The 20,700-nt window shown below is 32.6% G+C and overlaps 1 protein-coding gene across 1 annotated transcript; it reads right to left on the bottom strand.

Moving 5' to 3' along the window:
* Positions 1–5,409: 5,409 nt before the first annotated feature.
* Positions 5,410–12,029, bottom strand: LOC139856934 (asparagine synthetase [glutamine-hydrolyzing] 2). Its single transcript, XM_071845642.1, has 14 exons — positions 11,779–12,029; positions 11,153–11,291; positions 10,963–11,058; positions 10,689–10,830; positions 10,483–10,578; positions 9,726–9,820; positions 9,402–9,563; positions 9,219–9,299; positions 8,909–9,130; positions 8,685–8,819; positions 7,879–7,959; positions 7,496–7,582; positions 7,300–7,407; positions 5,410–5,884 (listed from the first exon to the last, which is right to left on the bottom strand). The coding sequence occupies exons 1-14, from the start codon at positions 11,856–11,858 to the stop codon at positions 5,732–5,734; spliced, it is 1,677 nt and encodes a 558-aa protein (XP_071701743.1). The 5' UTR covers positions 11,859–12,029; the 3' UTR covers positions 5,410–5,731.
* Positions 12,030–20,700: the final 8,671 nt, after the last annotated feature.

The raw sequence follows: 20,700 nt of genomic DNA, 5'->3' as shown, positions 1-20,700 counted from the left end.
TAATATGCAATGATGTACATCCTTCCTTAACAACTTAACCATTGTTAACTACAATCTCTGTTTCAACTTAATGAATTCCATTTCATAATAAACCAAGTGTATTATTCAATTACATAATTGATTTTACATTTTCATTTTCGATATACTCGAAACTTTTCAGAAAACATCATCTGTGCCTTGTAAGGTTCACAAAAATTCCACGAGCATCAACACCCTTCACCAAGGAATATCAATAAGAATAAAATAATGAAGTATTGATTTCATTAGCGAAATACTCCGCAAATATTATGTAATCTTTAATATTTTAAAGATTAATCATTTCTAAGTCAAGCCGAAAATCAAATGAGCTTAATATGATATTAACTCATTAAATCTGTATTACATCTTAAGAAAATATACATACATATATTTTCATAAAGACGGTAATAAAAATTCTTTTGTACAAAATATTACTTGTGAAATCTTTAACGGGTAGGTAATACCCGGGAAATATATAAGTTCACAATTAATATGTTACACTGTACATTCTTCAACTTTGATTCAAAAATTATTAACAATGCTCACAACGATATACAATCGTTTTCATACAAATTCAATTACATATTCTGATATTGACGGATTAGAATCCAAGTCATAACTCTGAACCGGTGACATCATTCTTAGATCTCTACATCTTTCAAAGCTATACTTTGACTTTAAATCTGTGCAAGATCCATTAGCATTGTTTTTACCGAAAATAACCTTGCAATTCCTTTTCAAAAGTATCCAGTATTATCAACCGTTCAACCAGTCAACGACGACCTTTCAGACTTGTAACTTTGGCATATACGTTTTTGTTACTGGGAAACCTTTCATGTTCCACCACATTAACAGTAAATGTACCAGCAAATTCATTAATCTGTGACTTAAAGTCTCTCGGAAAAACCATTATAATTGTTCATTGAAACCCTATCATGTACTCATCCACATCTTGTAACGGTAATTGCCATACCAACTACCGGAAATTAGCAATCAGTATTTCGAATTTCGCAGCAATTCTACGCCAACAGTTATATATATACATATAATGTCTATCTCCTAGACTTACTTACTTCGAATGTGAAGTTTCTGAAAAACACCCCAAACTACGAAACTAGTTCTCCGAATTTTGAAAAAAATGCTGATGAAGCAGCAAAAACTGTAAACGACCTTAACCGTCAAAAGTTTGATGATAAAGAATAGTATGGTGGTAAAGCTGAGAAAAAGAGAAGGTTTGGAACTGGAAAACAGATTGAGCAGACCATGAAGGAGGCTGTGGACAAATCACAAAGACGAAATCTACCTTCAAAGAATACAAATGATTCAGTGTCTGCTAAATTCTTAACAAATACCTTGCTCCTTACTCTAAAACCTTTGCGGACAATATTCTTCATCATCATCTTATCTTAAATATTCTAAGATATCATCGTATCTTCCATTATAAATATCCTCCATATTTCTGAAGATATTTTCTTATAACCATTCTTATCTTAAATCATTCATCTCTTCGTGCTATCTGTGTTACATCATAAAAGAAACTATTTTAGTTTCTAAAATCTGAAAAATTCAAAAAATAGATGTTTTGAAATAATGTTGGGAATTGAAGCATGAGTTAGTATAATATAATGATATTTGATCAACGTGATTATATTACAGTAAGTCATGCTGAGTTTCTAATGGAACGTGATAAAGGTTCACAGATCCCACCCTCATCATGAACCATGTTACATAACTCTTTCATTCTATATAATCTCTAAATATATCAAGAAAATATATTTCTTGATGATTCGGTCTTTTCCGGATATTCTAGTAATTTGATAAATCAAGATCGTGCCATTACAATTCCCTTCTTAGAACACTAACTATGTTCATTTCAAAATCCATACCTACGAATTTTGGACCATTATTCGCTTGACTTAAAGTCGGGAAGAGAAAACGAAAGCATGAAGCTCCGAAATATAATGGAAAATATAAAGCCCGAAAACAACCCCGAAATTACAAACCGTGTATATCAATGCGTATAGCAATATAAAGACACGGGAGAATGAAAAACACTATAACCCCAAGGTAATGGTAGAAGAAAATAACTTCCTCCGGTGGTAGATGAAAAAGAAGAATGACAGATATGAAAGTTAAGAGTATATCAAGAATCAGAACTGGATGAAGCATTTTTCACAATCTTTTGAAAATAGGAAATGAGGAAGAAGATGTAAGAGTGATGAAAATAATGAAACGGAAGAGGTCAATTTATAGCAAAATATCAAACATAGCAATCGAGGCAAATTACGCATTTAATCAAAAGAAATCTTAATTTCCTTAAATTCCGAAGAATCAAATCTTATTTAGATTATGAAGATTTTCTATTCCTTAAATTACGGAAATCAATCGTTAATACGTCAAGAGTTAAGACGAATCTCTATTCTCCATTTCACTCTTTTACGATAACTTCTCTCATACGCTTCGAATAATCGGATTGTTTTATCCATATTATTCAACGGTGATAAAACTTTATTTATCAACACATATACGGCATGAAAACATTTTTATTGTTAGTCATGACGACCTCACTCAAATTTCGGGACGAAATTTCTTTAACAGGTAGGTACTGTGATGACCCGGAAATTTCTGACCAAATTTAAACTTAATCTTTGTATGATTAATATTTCTGACACGATAAGCAAAGTCTGTAAAACTGAATCTCAAAATTTTTGAACTACTTTCATATATTCAAATACCTTTCTGTTGTTCTTGACGATTCGCGAACAATTATATGTATATATATATATATATATATATATATATATATATATATATATATATATATATATATATATATATACTATAACTTGAAAACTTAACAATGTATTAATTGTTTGATACCGTACATTAAACTTATTGGTTTAAATATTTATTTGAATATATATGAAAAGTTGGAATATTAATTGTATGAATAACTTGCGACGTATATTTAAAACGTGTTTATGAATGTTGAAAATATATATTAACTTAGTCATAAAACGATTTGTTATTATATATATATTAACAAATAGCGAGACAATGATTTATAGAAGTAAATGACCAAAACACTCGAAAGTTTAAGATACACTTAGAATGATATAGTTTATTGATAATTTAAGACTATATTTTGACAAAGGTACGAGTCACAAAACGTAAATTGCGAGTTTTCTAAGCGTACGAAAATGCGTTCGAGAAACCGGAACCGGGACATAAGTCGAGTGACAACGTACGAGTCATCGGAACGAAAATTACAAGTCAACTATGCACATGAATTTAATATAATATATAATTAATTATTTAAATTATATATATTATATATATTATATTTAATTATGTAGACAAACAAGAAAACAAAAAATATGTGAGCTGGATCTGACGACCATGCGATCGCATGAGAAATAGGCATAAAACCCATACGATCGCATGGGCATCAGATTTCAAAAAGTTGCCTATAAAAGTCCAGTTTCTGCTCTAATTCTTTTACACATATATACTCTGTAAGTATTTAATTATTATAATTATAATAATAATAATTATTATTATTCTTATTATTATTATTATTATTATTATTATTATTATTATTATTATTATATTATTATTAAGATTATTATTATTATTAATCTTAATATTTTTAGTAATATTATACATAAAATATTACGACGATGTCATGAGCGTGTCACTTTCAAAACAAGCTTCAAACGGGATAGAACTAAGGAAATTATGGGTTATAGCTATGGAGGTTATGGGTAATGTTCATGGGTATTGTTCGCAAGTCAAACCTAGTATTTATCATCTCTGTTGCGTCTACGTACTTTCCTGCAATATTGAATCTCAATATTGATACGTGAGCATTCATATCTTATCTTTTATATATTAATAGTGTACACATGTCTAGTGCTCGAGTATATATTTATACATGCCTGTATGCTAAATTTCGTCGTTAAACAGTTTATAATGAATCACGAATTAAATACATATATTACTGGTAAAAGGTATATGATATACATGTTTTCGAAAAGCTGGTGAAAAATCAATAACTTTTCATTTAGAAATCGCGTAATTTCGATGAACGAATCCAAAGATATGGTCAACTGAATTATAATTGACGTTAATTGGAATTGCTTTTAAATCTGCAATTAATATTTAAACAACCTGTTTATGAGATTGATAAAATACTACTAGCAAGTAAATGAATCCTTATATAAGGCACGTCTCGTTTTGTTGAACAATTGTCAAAATTGACTTTTTGAAATGACTTTTGATAACTTTTGTATGTCGATCTCGAGCATTAGGATTGTGATACACTATAACCCAACCTAGTTTATTAGACATGTATTGACCAACATATGTTCTCTAGGTTGAGATCTACGGTTAATCTTGCATTCCGAGTTACGGTCACTTTTTGATGAATGACCTTATGTGCTGCTAAGGTGAGTTTCATTGCTCCCTTTTTAATTGCTTTTGCAATATATTTTTGGGCTGAAAATACATGCAATTTATTTTAAACGCAATGGATACAAGTACATACTTAATTCTACACTGAGTTTAAACCGAAAATCCCTTAGCTTTGGTAACTAGTAACTGCCAGTACATAGGATGTGGACTGGTGGGCGCGAATAACAGTATATGGATCCATAGGGCTTGACATCCCCGTCCGAGCTAGAGCGCTAGCCTTTTAACGGACGTGTGTTATTTGAGTTTAGGACACGTTGGTTTGCGTGTATTAAAACGAATGGGGTATTTATCATTATAACGTTAAAGTTTAGTTACCAGGGTGCTCTGTTATGTAGAATCCATTGATAAACGTTTCTGGATGAAACAACTGAAATCTTGTGATCCACTTTTATATACAGATTATGCAAAACACTAAAACTATGAACTCACCAACCTTTGTGTTGACACTTGTTAGCATGTTTATTCTCAGGTTCCCTAGAAGTCTTCCGCTGTTTGCTTATATGTTATACAAGCTATGTGCATGGAGTCTTACATGGCATATTTTTCGAGGAAACGTTGCATTCACCAAATCATCACCATGTATCTTATTTTGACTGCATTGTCAACGAAAGTACTATTGTAAACTATTATTACGGTGATTGTCTATATGTAGAAATCATCAGATGTCGAAAACCTTTGATTTAAATATACATTTATGGTGTGCCTTTTCAAAAGAATGCAAAGTTTACAAAACGTATCATATAGAGGTCAAATACCTCACAATGAAATCGATGAATGACGTGTTCGTCTATATGGATTTGGAGCGATTGTCACAATATATATAGATTTAACGATTGTTGGCTTATAGGTACATATAAACACTATATTCTAGTCTTCTACCATCTGTTACCTAATTATTTTACTCTATTTTCTTTTATAAAAAAAAATCAAACACAAATCGTCTTCCATTACCACTTTATCTTACATTCTGCATAATTTAGATGAGAAAAATAACAAACTGGTCACAGTCCGTACTACTGAATTTTATGACATGGAGACAACATTGAAACAATCAAACCTAAAGACAGTGAAACTGTCTCTATTCGACCCTAAACGTAACAATAGTTTTCTGTTTATTGTTTTACAAAACAAAAGAAATTACAGAGTAGATGGATATCTATATGATTGATGATGGTACACAATCACTGGGGATCAATCTACAATGCAATGAGAACGATCCAATTTCTGAATCAGAAGCGTTTCACTTGGTGTCAACATAAGCGGAGTCATGAACCCCAAGAGCAGCTCTGCCAGATGGGTCAAGATTCTTAGACCAAGATGCATCCCACTCAACCGCTTTTGCAGTGCTGCATGCCACACTTGGACCACCTGGAACCGTTAATCTTGCAGCATTCTGTGTAGACACGAAAGCATAAAAGTTACACAATAGTTGGATTAACGGACTATACATGGTGCAACACATTACAAACAGGATCGGTAGAGGTGGCAAAATGGGTGAGTTAAGTAACAAGTCAATATGGGTCAGATATGGAGGTGATGGCCCATCAACTTTTCTTTTTTACATTGAGAACTAATCTATCTAATATAATTACACACTATATACTGTTAAGAAAATAATCTAGCAGCACTTGATTGCACTTGGGACACTTGTTGACCCTGGTTGAACCAATTTCATTTTAGTTTAATCTTCAATTTTTATTTTTATTTTTATTTTAACTGTTAAAATCCTTACAACAATCTACTCTTGTATTTATTTACATGCATACCCCCTAGAAAGTTTATTTGAAGATTTGAATTGCCATTACTAACAAAGAAGCTATTTATAGTTCTTTAAAAAAAGGGAACACAAAATTGTTTCTGAGCCAACATAACCCAATCAGGCTAGTTTTAGCCAGTAAAAAGTAAATAATGTGTATAATCCGGGGTGTTCATCGGTTCGGTTTTCGGTTTGTTCGGTTTATTCGGTTCGGTGTATTCGGTTTTGAAATTTTTTTGGGCACAACCGAAAACCGAACCGAAAACCGAATTCAAATTTAAAACCGAACCGAACCGAAAACCGAATTCGAAATCGGATTCGGTTCGATTTTCGGTTAAAACCGAATATTATGAAAAAGTTGAGAACGATGGTAGTTTAATTGTGACGTTATTGATGTCTTAGTTATTTATATCCTAAAACAATGAGGTACTATTAAATTATTCAGAATCTGACAATTTATTAATATTTACAGCTTAATTATGGCGTTTACTGTTTCTGTTATTAAGAAGAAGAACATAATAATTTGAGTAACATAATTATAATGTGAGCTACCAAATCGTTATATGAGTGAGAACATATATTATTGATTGGATCCCAAATGATAATGATATTAAAACATAAATATACAAATTAGATATATAAAAATTTTGAATTCGGTTTTGAATTCGGTTTTCGGTTAAACCGAATTCAGAATTTTAATAATCTCCATCCTGACCCGCCCATCTTACCAACTACACGCTTAATATGAAGTAAACAATGCCCAAATGGCCAAATCTTAAACCCAGAAGTCACAAAACACCAAAAATAAAATATAACAACAACAACAACAACAACAATACCCAATTCCACTAAAGTGGAGTATGGGGAGGTTAGATGTAGACAGTCTTTCCTCTACCCTAGAGTAAAAGGGAAGTCATTCCTCCCCCACGGATACCTATCGGTCCGCGGGTAGAGGAAGTCGTCCCTCCCTATACTATAGGGCAGAGAGGCTGCTTCCCAAGGACCTCCGGCCAGAAAAATAAAATATAAGAAAAGAATTTAAGTTTACCGACCTTGGGAAAAAACTTCTCAAAGATTGTCCTATAGTAGTAAGCTTCTTTTGTTGCAGGGGTATTTTCGGGATAGACAAAGTTAGCATTTGTTAGCATCGAATCAGTAACCTGAAAAAGAATATTTGCTTGGTGTTGTCCATCGATCAAATTCAGTCAGAAGTTTTTGAAGCAACAAACAGTGTTGAACATTACAAACCTGTTTGTTTGCATGATCCTTCAAACCGTCAATCCAACTGTATCCAACTCCATCGCTAAACTGTTCCTTTTGCCTGTACAATATGTGCTGAAAACCAGACATACCACTCATGTATTTCAGATATATTCACAGATTTAACTTAATTTCGGTTTTGAATTTGGTTTTTGGTTTAATCGAACTCGAAAAAATCAAAACCAAATATTGAATTCGGTTCCGGTTTACATCAACCATTTTTCAGATTCAGTTTGGTGACTTGGTCTAACTTATTTGGATTCGATTCGGTATTCGGATTAAACGATTTCAAACCAAATATTGATCACTGGTATACAGAGTACATGACAGTATTATAAGAAGAGAAGAAATTAATAAGAGAAACAACATACCTTTGGTAGATAAGGTTTCTTTTCATCATCAAATGCATTACGCAAGACCCACTTCTCAATCCTTCCAATATCACGTTGAATCTATATTATATTGAATAAAAATGAATTGTCAACCTATAATTAAAGGATTCTTGTATGAACATATAACTGAAGAAATTTAACTCTCGAATTGCTTGTTAATTCGATATACCTCGAGCACTCACTTGCCAAAGCCTTAGCATTAAGTACAAGAAATACCAAAAGACGGCAATTTGGTTTTTTTAAACTATTTTACCTAAACGAGCCAAACAAGTCAAATAGGTGATTGCTCAAAAGTCATTTAAAGTTTACTTTTACTTTAATACATAAAAACCTTCTAAATAGTTTTAGCTAAAACACTATTGGGTCAATGTGACATCATAAGTTTTAGAAAAGTTGATTTAAACTTAAATAGAGTGTTTCAGAGTCGAACCAAACCAAATGAACAAACTATTACCCATTTTGAATCATTACCCAAACCGCTTGACTCACCGTTTTTGCCATCACAAATAAACACTAATCCACCTTAACTATCAGAGTCTCAGCAGCAATAAATTGCAAATCATAGCAACAAATAACAGTTGATTGGGTTAACAAATTTATCGATGTAATGAGTACTTTCACATTAATTTCAATTTTGAGCTACCATAGCCAGCTATGTGAAACTATATCCGGTTAACTTGCACTTAGTTAATCAACCAAAGATTGACTGTCACTAAAAGGTCAAATATCATATTCTGATTTAAAGACATACACTCAATTTTATATCATGAAGGATCAACATTTACCATCTTCTCCTTTGGGTCAATGCTCATTGCAACATCAATGAATTCCTTATCTAGAAAAGGTACACGAGCCTCAAGACCCCATGCTGAAGTAGATTTATTCGCCCTCAAGCAATCAAACAAATGAAGAGCCTTGATCTACATCACGAATACACAAAATAAATAATTTGTAGCACGTTAAAAACCGTACCACAAACAGTCAATAGAATAGGACTTGATTGTAAAACCTTTCGACATGTTTCCTCGTGAAACTCCTCCTTGTTGGGCGCCTTGTGGAAATACAAATACCCACCAAATATTTCATCCGAGCCTTCCCCAGAAAGAACCATCTTTACTCCCAAAGACTTGATTTTTCGTGACATAAGAAACATTGGCGTGCTAGCTCTAATAGTCGTCACATCGTACGTTTCGATATGGTATATAACCTCTTCAAGCGCATCAATTCCTTCCTGATACCGTTAACGGGATGAGCATTTGAAGACAGTGTAACCAATTAACATGTTTTACCTTTTGTTTTAATTGTAAAATAAGAATTACCTGAACGGTGAAGTAGAATTCGTGGTGGCGAGTTTTAAGATAATCGGCTACCTCTCTTGCAGCAACTAAATCAGGAGAACCCTGATTAAACAAAATTTGAAGCAAAAAGTCATAAACAGGCTTTCCGTAATACTTTTAAGGAAAAATTATATGAAATAACGAGGTCGTAAATATAATATCGACCTTTAATCCAATGCAAAAAGTATGCAACTGTGATCCCCACTGACAATAACCTTCTGAATCGATCAAATGGCGTGAAGCAACAGCAGCAACAAGAGATGAATCAAGGCCTCCGGAAAGAAGTACACCAAACGGGACATCTGTCATTAGCCTTTTAATCACAGCCTGCAAGTCACGTTAAATAAGAAAAGAAAAATATTACATTCTTGCTTAATCATGTGTCTTGAATGTAAATTCTAAACATATAAGTAAGCTTTCATGAAACGGACTCGGAATAAGTTATAAATCCGAGACAAAAATTATAAAATGCAAAAAAAAAAAATTAACCTTCTCAAAGGCATGACGAAGAACTAAGGGATCATACGGAGTTGATGGAATGCGTTCTGAGTACCATGAGGGGTTATACCACCTTCTCAGCCCACCTGTGACATCAGCATAAATTGAGTGAATATTACGTTGTAAATTAAAAACAAATAAAAAAGGAATTATAAAGCATGGGAGACAAAAACAAATTTCATTGGAATATATTATAAAATTCAAAACTATGACTGGTTTAGTATTTGACAACATTATGTGTTACCTTTTGACTGCAAAGACTAATTGTAAATTGACTTAAACTATGTACTGGAGAAAAACAATTGTATTTCTTTCTTCCTGCATCTTTATTTTATTTTTTTGTATAATGGTCTACATGTTATGCATTAAAAATGATGATGTTACATCCACTTACAAGAACACTAACTTAAAATGATAAACTGATCTATATCAACACTGAACAACTAAGATGTCAGAACGATATTGGCAAGCACCTCTAGAAGCAATTCATATTCATATGAGCACTAGGTAAACTATATATATATTATATATCTGAAAATGTAGAAAAAAAAAAAGATGTTATGGCCAATAGGCAGCCAATTGAAGCAAGTTCTGTCAGAGTTGATACATGTCAAAGCATGTCAAGTTAGAAACTGATGCTACACACAAAGTACATAAAGACGACAACACTATCTCATACGATAGAAAGCAATTTATTTAATCCGAAAACGTAACAGGGTGTCTGAACACAAGGCGAGATAGTACATACCAGTTTTGCTAGAATATATATGTCCAGGAAGAAACGACATAAACTGTTCACAGTCATCACTTAATGCCTTCATTTCTGATGCAAACCACACCGAACCTGAACACAAAGTTCAAAGTTTAGAGCATACTGAAAGTTTATATAATGCAATTATATTAATAGACATATAAGTTTTTATACAAAAAGTAACTAGCAGAAGGTATAGATACCATCAAGGCCCCAACCCATGTAAAGTGGGGTGATCCCAATAGCATCCCTAGCTGCTATGTAACTCTTATCACGAGTGTCATAAAGCACAAACGAAAACATCCCATCCAACATGTTGACAAAGTCTTCCCCGTATTCTTCATACTAGTAAGTCAACCAAAAACCAAAGTTAACAGAATCATTAAACATTGAAACGTTCAAAAGCAGAGAATTTTTTTTATATTGTTTCCTGATTCAGTGTCGATAGTACATGATTATTTTACTAAAGGTACTTACAAGATGAGCAATCACTTCACAGTCGCTTCCAGTATTGAACTTATGAGACTTCAATTGCTGCCTCAACGCTTTATGATTGTATATCTCACCGTTAACCTAATGAAAAAAAAAATCCAAAACAGTAACCTCATCACATAAAACGTAATTCAATAATATAACATGAACTGTTGAATCGGAAACAGTTATATACAGTGACAATAATCGTCTTGTCTTCATTATAGAGTGGTTGATCTCCAGAAGCAGGATCAACAATAGCTAATCGTTGATGAGCAAGATAACAATCACCCTCACTGTGCAGCCCACTCCAATCAGGACCTCGATGACGCAAACTGCAATCGTTAAAAAACAATATAGCAATAATTACTCACTCATATATATTTGATATTTCAAAAGCTTATTGATCAATTGAACCACGCCAATAATAATAAAAATAATTACAATCAAATTCGAGTACGTATTCAAACTACAGAATACCTTCAGATATACTAACTAAAAATTTGCTAAAATTACTTTTACTTATCATCATCATATATATATAATATATAATAATCACAACAAAGCAGGACTCTGAAGACACAAATTCATAGATTTGAACCTAATTTATTGCAACTAAAACCACATTCTTCAATCGTTCGTAAAGCCTTCATTAATTTGTACAATTACTTTTGAACTAATCATCAATATATATAAAACTGATGTTTAAAAGGCTAATAGAGGATACAAAAACTAAACATTAATTAATATATATACAAAACTGACTGAATATAAATAAATCAATATTAATTGCAAATAAATAAGATGAAGATATATGATTACCGTCTAGAGAGTTCGATGATTCTGGCTCGCTTAGCCTGAGAACAATCGACACAGCCAAATACCGCTAGTATTCCACACATTTCGTCTTCTTCTTATTATTAATAATTTATTAATTATTTTGTTTTATTAATAAATCGAAATCGAATCGAATATATAAAAACGAGGGTTTTATAATGAATCGATGAAACTAGGAAGCAAACGAGGACGGCATGCAGCAGGGGTGAAATGGCTGCGCTCACTGCTACTGAATATACTTCTTACTGAAATGAAACGGGATTCGATTAATCAGGGCCGTTGCTTTTATTTAATCTCTCAACTTTTTTTTTTTTTTTTTTTTTTAGATTCTGTTACGACTTAGGCACTCCCTGTCGTAACTAAACTATTCATCCTCTTAACCTTCCACATCAGCGCCACATCAATACCAATATCCTATAACTAACTCATAACTAAACATTCCCTATCATGGCTAAAACAATACTCCTCTTAATATACAACGTACAAGCAATAAAGCATCAAGTCCAACAATAAAAAACACTGGGACTCGCAATTCCTATAACTCTTCCGTTAAATCTATGGTGAAAGCGGGTAACTAACGCGGGTAATTAAGTGGTGCATATGGTTAGTTACGGGTAATGAGCGGGTAATGAGCGGGTAGCTAACCATAGGGGGTGGTCTTACGAGTACGATACAATACAACGTACAAAAGCTGTATTTTTTGGCAATATTAGTACGAGTATATATTTTCATGAAAATTAAATTATTTAATTATTAAATCAAATTAAATGGCCTTTCGATTACTCGAGTACCAAACTACTTTCAAGCCACGAGAGTATACAACCCATTTCCCCTTTTGTTTTTGAGTGACTAGCATAATTTTACGAATACATTTGCCAATAACTAGCAGAAGGTTTTTTTTTTTTTTTGTTATTTTTGAATTGACGTAACCTGTGACGAATCTAGAAATGATAATTATTGGCGTTACTGGTTAAAAAATAAAATTTTTTCTACTCGATGGTATATTTTAATGGTGTCACTCAAAAAAGATTACACTATCCACTGAAATCACTAGTTAAAAGTTCAAAAAAAATTACACTACACTGCGTATTTCGGTGGCGTCTCGTGCACCACTGAAGCAACACTAGAACCCGCCCGTCTTAAACAAATCCACTGAAAAAAAAAATATGTATTAACTTATGTAAGCAAAATAGTAATTATTTAATGATCTTATAACAGTCAAACATTTACTACTTCTTACGGTTATTTTTCAAACTTTTTCAAAGTCAAATTTAACTTGATCTAACTTCATCTTTATTCTATGTATCTTTTCAACCAAGCCTTGTTTTCTAGATCTTCGGTATCTATCCCCTATCGGGCCACCAGCATCTCGCCGGTAGTTCAACCTTTTTATTCTTCTATTTTCCGGCGATCGGAGTGTTTTTCCGGTTGACTTTTCTTTTCCTTGATTTCGTTCTCGTGGCAGGTTCTGAAGGTTGGCCAGGAGCCACAATGGTCCCGGACTTTGTTTTTATTCTGACCATTGCTTCCCGTGTATCCTCCTCGGTTCCATTTGTCTTGCCTGAATCTCGCTGGATTTTCTCTCCCGAGCACCGATAGGGCGACGTTTTCTCGTCCGCCTGTGTTTATTTGGTTTTTCTCATCGTGAGTTTGGGTTGTTAGTGGATCTGGTTGAGTTGATCCTTCGCCGACTTTGTTTTTCATCATCGGAGTTTTGGTTTTACGGCTCCATTCAGCTTTTTTGGTCAGGCGGCGAGTGTTGTTGGCACTCTGGCTCAAAGGGTAGTTTGATGTTGGTGTTTTTGTTTCCTGGCTCCAGCCTTGTAGGTGCGAGGTGGGTGGTAATTTTCGACATTTTTCGGTCGACCTTTTTTAGTCGTGGTTACTGTCGATTCTCTATTTGGTCGTTTTCTGATCGGACCTCTTGGTGACGTTTTCTTGCCTTGGATGTGGTCGTGGAACTCTTTTGGATGGTCGTCGGATTTTTTAACCGGTAACTTTTCCGGCTCGCTGCGGTGGAGGATGGCGGTTTTATTCGTATGTTATTTGTTTTGGTTTGTCTGTTGCGATGGTGATCGGCGTTCTACCGATTACCATCGTTTGTCGTAAGTTTAGTTGGCCGTGTCTTAATGCGGTCGGTATTTATGAGTCCATATGTTATAGTCTTTGCTTGCTTTTATTTTTTAGTATTAGCGAGTTTTCACTCTGTTGGTGAGGTCGTTAGTTTAGGTGGTTTAGTTTAGTAAGGCTCGTTTTGGATTTCATTGTATCGATTGTACTTGTTGATCTTCGGATCCGTTATTAATGTTATCGTTATTTTGTCATACAAAAAAAAATTGCTACTCCTTATGTCTTGAATTAATTGTCTGCCAATAAAATTTATTCTACTTATGATAGCTTAATGAAATGCTCATTTTACCCTTGATATAATATAATAAGACATTATAAATTATAATTAATTAACTTCTAAAACAAAAAAAAAGTAAGAAATAAATTAAATCAATATTAAAAGCTATGCTCACTACCATATAAAAAAAAAGTAGAATTGAAACTTTAGTGACATTTTAGTTCTATATTCACGAAGGGACATTTATTTTGTGACAGATATCAATAGTAATGTGGACTCTTTTTATGAGACGGAGAAAGTATTATTTAATGACATTTACAAGTTTAAACTGAACTCAAATATCGATTGAAAATAATATACAGAGTATATTTTTAGTAATATATATTCTTATTAGATGGTCTTTCGATCTCCTCAAATACCAAAGTCCTTTCAAGCCACGAGTATAAGGCCATTCCCAACTCATCCTTCGCTCCCGACATCCAGAAGCTCGCCCAGGAAGGCGGCGTTTGACTTGTTGTCACCCTCTGTGTCACCGTCTAGATTTTTGTCATTTTACCACATGTTCGAGCACGACTAAATTATTTACAACGGATATATTTTTATCCATTGAAACTGCAACGGTGATATTCCTTTTATTATTTCAAATAATTTAAAACTATTTAATCACTATAAATACCTCACATTCATTCCATTTTATATTACAAAAAATTCAAATTCTCTCATTCTAATTAACTATTATACTTTAAATTGTCATGGCATCGTACTTCGTTACGTTCGACGGTTATGACGATAAATTTTTTTACCGACGACATGAAAGAATACTACGGTGGTTCGAAAGACATGTTGAACGATATTAAAATTACTAGTTTTAATTTGTCCCACTTGTTCGTTTTTTAGGACAACATGATGATTGCGAGGCATCGAAATTTACAAATTTTGATGAAGACATTTGCATATTTTGATGAAGAACTCGTGTTCCTTAAGCACAAAAAAATGGTATGAAATAGTTGGAAAAGTTGTGGTACGCTTGAAATGAATCGAGTTTTATTCTAAGAATACATTTTCCGAGATTAATATTGAGAGTAATGATGAGGGCTACGCGAGTGATGATACGATTGGGTAAATTCCGTAGTTCAAATTTATGTACTCGTAATTTTATTAATTTTGCTAATAGTTTTAAATTTATGTAAATTTATGTAAATTTCTTTAAAATTTAATGTAATCGTAGTTTTTTATTTATGTAATCCTAGTTGGTCAAACATGTAATCGTATTTTCAATTTTCTATAATATAATTTTTATTTAGTATTTACATAAGTATTAATTTTATAGAAAAGAAATTAAATAAATAAAAAATTAATTGAAAAATTAAATAAAAATGAGAAAGTATGTCATGGATGTGAGTGTTTAATGGTGAGTTAGTCCTTGTGAGGAAATGATGAGGACTGATCACTCGCACAAGGATAATTAAGTAGGAAATTCAAACGAACTACAAGGATTCGCCCCTCAAAAAAAGAAAATTGCCAAAATGCCCTCGCATATCGTAAGGTGTCTTGCGACTTGAGACCTTGCGACTCAGCGACCATGCAACTCAGCGACCATGCAAACTCTGGGTCGCAAGGTGCTCTTGCGACTGGGCGCAACTGGGCATGAATGAAAATTTTTAGATCGTGATAGCTTTTGATCCGTAGCTCGTATTATGGCACCGTTTTTTAAAGTGTGTATTTTTTAGAGATCTATTTATTTTTATTAAAACCAAATTCCCAATTTGTAATAAAAAAAAAACAACAACATGTTGCGAGTTGCGATCTATGTATAGATGTGTGATTTTCGAGTTGTGTAATGTGGTTCAAGTCAACAATAGTGGAGAATTAAACGAATCACAAATTATAATGTCCTATAGCAATTTATGAGCGGTCAAAATGCGTAAAAAGTCAAAATCAACAAAAAATGGTAAAATTGAAGGCTTCGAGGCCGAATTTTGGACAAACCGCATTCGGCTATTTCTCATCGGATAGATCTCGAGAAAATACACGATTTAAAACGTCCATTACCGACTAAATCTGAAAAACCACCATCGAGGGGAGCCTCCAAAGCAAGATTCAAAACGTCCACGTTAAATTTAAATAACAAATCCAAAGGAAGCACATCTCAAGAATCATGTCTAAGGATAGAGTATCCTCAAACTCATCAATCCAAACAAGACACTTATCCTGTACTAATTTTGTAGTGACCCGAACTTTTCCATGTTTATATATATTAAATTAAATTGTTATTTACATGATTAAGTGTTTCCAACATGTTAAGCAATTAAACTTGTTAAGACTTGATTAATTGAAATAGGTTTCATATAGACAATTGACCACCCAAGTTGACCGGTGACTCACGAACGTTAAAACTTGTAAAAACTATATGATGACATATATATGATTATATATATAGTTAACATGATATTATGATAAGTAAGTATCTCATTAGGTATTTTAACAATGAGTTATATACATAAAATTGAGTTTATTGAATTAAGAAACTCGAAACGATATATATAACGATTATCGTTATAACAACGTCTTACTAAATACATATGAATCATATTAAGATATTGATACACTATGTTTAATCATGATAAATGATAAGTAAACATGTCATTAAGTGTATTAACAATGAACTACATATGTAAAAACAAGACTACTAGCTTAAGGATTTCGAAACGAGACATATATGTAACGATTATCGTTGTAACGACATTTAAATGTATATATATATATATATATATATATATATATATATATATATATATATATATCATATTAAGATATATTAATATATCATAATATCATGATAATATAATAATTTAACATCTCATTAGATATAATAAACATTGGGTTAACAACAATTAAGAAGATCGTTAACTTAAAGGTTTCAAATCAACATTTACATGTAACGACTAACGATGACTTAACGACTCAGTTAGAATGTATATACATGTTGTGTTTTGATATGTATTCTTACACTTTTGAAAGACTTTAAGACACATATCAAAGTACTTCTACTTAACAAAAATGCTTACAATTACATCCTCGTTCAGTTTCATCAGCAATTCTACTCGTATGCACCCGTATTCGTACTCTGTCACGACCCGAAAAATTTCGACTAATTTTGAACCAAACTCTTGATTCGATTTCATATTTTAGACACGATATGAAATGAGTTTAAACTTGAAATTATGAGAAGTTGAAATTAAACGTTGGTCCATAATTCTCCTGAAACCACCTCGGATTGATAACCAAAGATTCAAATATCGTAGCGTTAAATGCAGAGGAAACAGAAAAATTGTAGATGGTCTAAACGGCCAAAAGTTTGATGATAAGGAAGAGAGTGTTAGGAACATTCGATAGAAAATTTGGTACTGAAAAACAGATTGAGCGAACCCTGAAGGAGACTAAGGCCAAATACCAGGACCATACCATATATTCAAAGAATCCAGGTAATTATGGATCCGATGAAACCTTCAACGAATATCTTGCTTCGTACTCATGTTAAGATCTTGCGGAAAATCTTTCTTCAACAATCATTGAACTTAGAAATGCCAAAATATCATCATAAATATCTTCGATATTCCTGAGGATATTTTCATAAATCTTCTTGTCCGAAATTAGTTATCTCTTCGTGCTATCCGTATTACATCATAAAGGAAACCATTTTAGTTTTTAAATTTCTTTAAAATTCGAGTTTAATTAGGAATTAAAGCATGGGTTAGTATAATATAATGACGTCAGGCCAACGTGATTATATTACAGTAAGTCATGCTGAGTTTCTAATGGGACCTGATGATTCATAGATCATAACGTCATCATGTGCCATGTTACATAATTCTTTCATTCTGCTTAACTTCCGAACATATCAATAAAATATATTATTGATAGTTCCGTCCTCAGTGATCCTGGTAATTTAACCAATCAAATCGTGCTATTACATTTTCTTTCTGATTAGGAGATTTCCTTAAATTCCTTGAATTCCGAAAATCCACCATGACTACGTCAAAAGTTAAGATGAAACTTTTCATTCTTTTGTGATAGCTTCACTCGTACGCTTCACATGATCGAATCGTTTTATCTATATTAATCAATAATGATAAAGCTCTAATTATCAACTCATATTCGTCATGAAAACATTTTTATTGTTAGCCATGAAGACCTCGATCAAATTTCGGGACGAAATTTCTTTAACGGGTAGGTACTGTCACGACCCGAAAAATTTCGACTAATTTTGAACCAAACTCTTGATACGATTTCATATTTTAGACACGATATGAAATGAGTTTAAACTTGAAATTATGAGAAGTTGAAATTAAACGTTGGTCCATAATTAAGTTTTATCAACTTTAAGTTGTTAAAAATATAATTAAATACCCTGAGTTAAGTTTAGTACTCCATACATATTATTTGGAACAGAAAGTAAATAATAGACGAACCTTTTTAATCAGGTTTCAAACAATTAATGACTGAAATAAATAAATGAAATTAATTATGAAAATATGGGATCTTTCGGGGTACTTTTATCCGCCACTAATTAACAACGGACTACGAAATACTATTCTAAATCAAAGTGTCGGCAGATATTATCACACATGAAAACTTGCACGTTTTCTTTTCTTCATTTAATATATATATATATATATATATATATATATATATATATATATATATATATATATATATATATATATATATATATATATATATATTACTATTTGAATTTTGTATATATATGATTATAATTCAACAATTTACTGTTTTGATAACTTTAATTTTTGACTTTCATTCACTCAGATATATATATGTATGGTACTCTATATGATGAAAATTATCATCCTAACCCCACTTCCTAACTCCACTGAATACTAGGTTCTAATTTATTCGGTTACCATTTACATCCCTTCCCATCTTTGGCTCGATCACCCATTATCACAACCTCACCAACGGGCCACTGATACTTGTGTTGTTGTTTGATAAGAACTCCACACCATCACCATACGCCGTAGTGACTACTGGTTCCTGACCGAAACCAACCAAAAACCACACTATAAATCACTACCTGCACCCCACTTATACTTTCTATTTCAACTGCTCCTTCACTCGAACAACCGCCAATAACTACCACAATAACGGTCACCATGGTTAAGACACACGCTACTATATCCTAATGAAATTACTCGACTTGCAACCCACAAACTACCACCTTAAAACCCGTCACCCATGTTACTTGAATAACCCAACATACCGTCACTTTATCATAATTGAAATCACCATCGTCTACTACCTCTCAACACCACTTGTTCACTGATAATCCGCATGATGAACAAAGATTCAATAACAAACCATCATTAAACCACCACTCTATCATTTACATTTTTACCCACCAAACCGTCACCTTTTATTTATTTTTATTTTTACAACCATTGTTTCTCTACTTGATCAAGACCAAACTTTCATCACTTGTGTTTGATATTGAAATTTATGCTCTCTGTTTGATTTATATTTTTCGATGCTCATCAAACCCAAAACAAACAACAAATCACCATTGAATATAAATCACCACCACCTTGATAAACACCTTTCACCACCACTCCATAACCACCGCCATTTTTCTTTCTTCTGTTTTCTAACTGCTACTACGCAGATGTAAAGAGATTTGGTGAGGGTAAAAAGTGAAGAAGATAAAACAAATGATGATTTATTATGAACGCATGCGGTAACCATTCATATACTTTCCAACTTTTTGAAGTAATGGGATTATTATAGTATGATTAACTAATTAATCCACAAAAAAACCGAACCCCACATCCACATTATAAAATCCGCTTCTGTTTGAATGCATACGAGGGAGACAAATGGTATATCAATATCATTGTTTATTTAACCTTTTAGAAAATATACAAGTGGAATGGCCGACAGTGGGGTTACTTATGATGTCGATTTCTTCTATCACTTCTAGCGGGTTTTATGCCATCATCATTTTTTTTTCTTCCTTCTTGGACTGTAGGATTTTATAGTTTTGTTGGGCTTATGAAGTTTTGTTGGGCTAAAGGAAAACTTGGACTAGGGTATAGATATTGAATATGGTTGGTAATAGGGGTCGTGAATGATCCTGATGAAAATGAAACCGTCAAGTATTAAGATGATGATATGCTTGACACAAGATAATCATGAGATAAATAGGGTGTGATGATGATGAGGTTATGGTGAATGATGATTATGATTGTGATAAAATGGGGATACAGGATATATAATCGAACCCTATAGAATCTAAACATATAATATGGATTATGATGTAGGACATTATTGGATTAACATAATCTAGCTTGGGCCAAGAAATTGTTTTGTTTATTAGGCCGAAACTCAAGATGGTTAGATAAAATAATAAGATTAAGTTTAGAAAAACAAATGATCACATTATGATGATATGGATTCATGACATGATGTATAACGAAAAGGTGATGGTTATGCATTTGATTATGATAATGATGAACTAGTCGATGCTAAGACGATGATGTTAAAGT

The sequence above is a fragment of the Rutidosis leptorrhynchoides genome, chromosome 7, assembly GCF_046630445.1.
Source record: "Rutidosis leptorrhynchoides isolate AG116_Rl617_1_P2 chromosome 7, CSIRO_AGI_Rlap_v1, whole genome shotgun sequence".
Lineage (NCBI taxonomy): Eukaryota > Viridiplantae > Streptophyta > Magnoliopsida > Asterales > Asteraceae > Rutidosis > Rutidosis leptorrhynchoides.
This window is presented reverse-complemented; position numbering and strand designations above follow the sequence as displayed.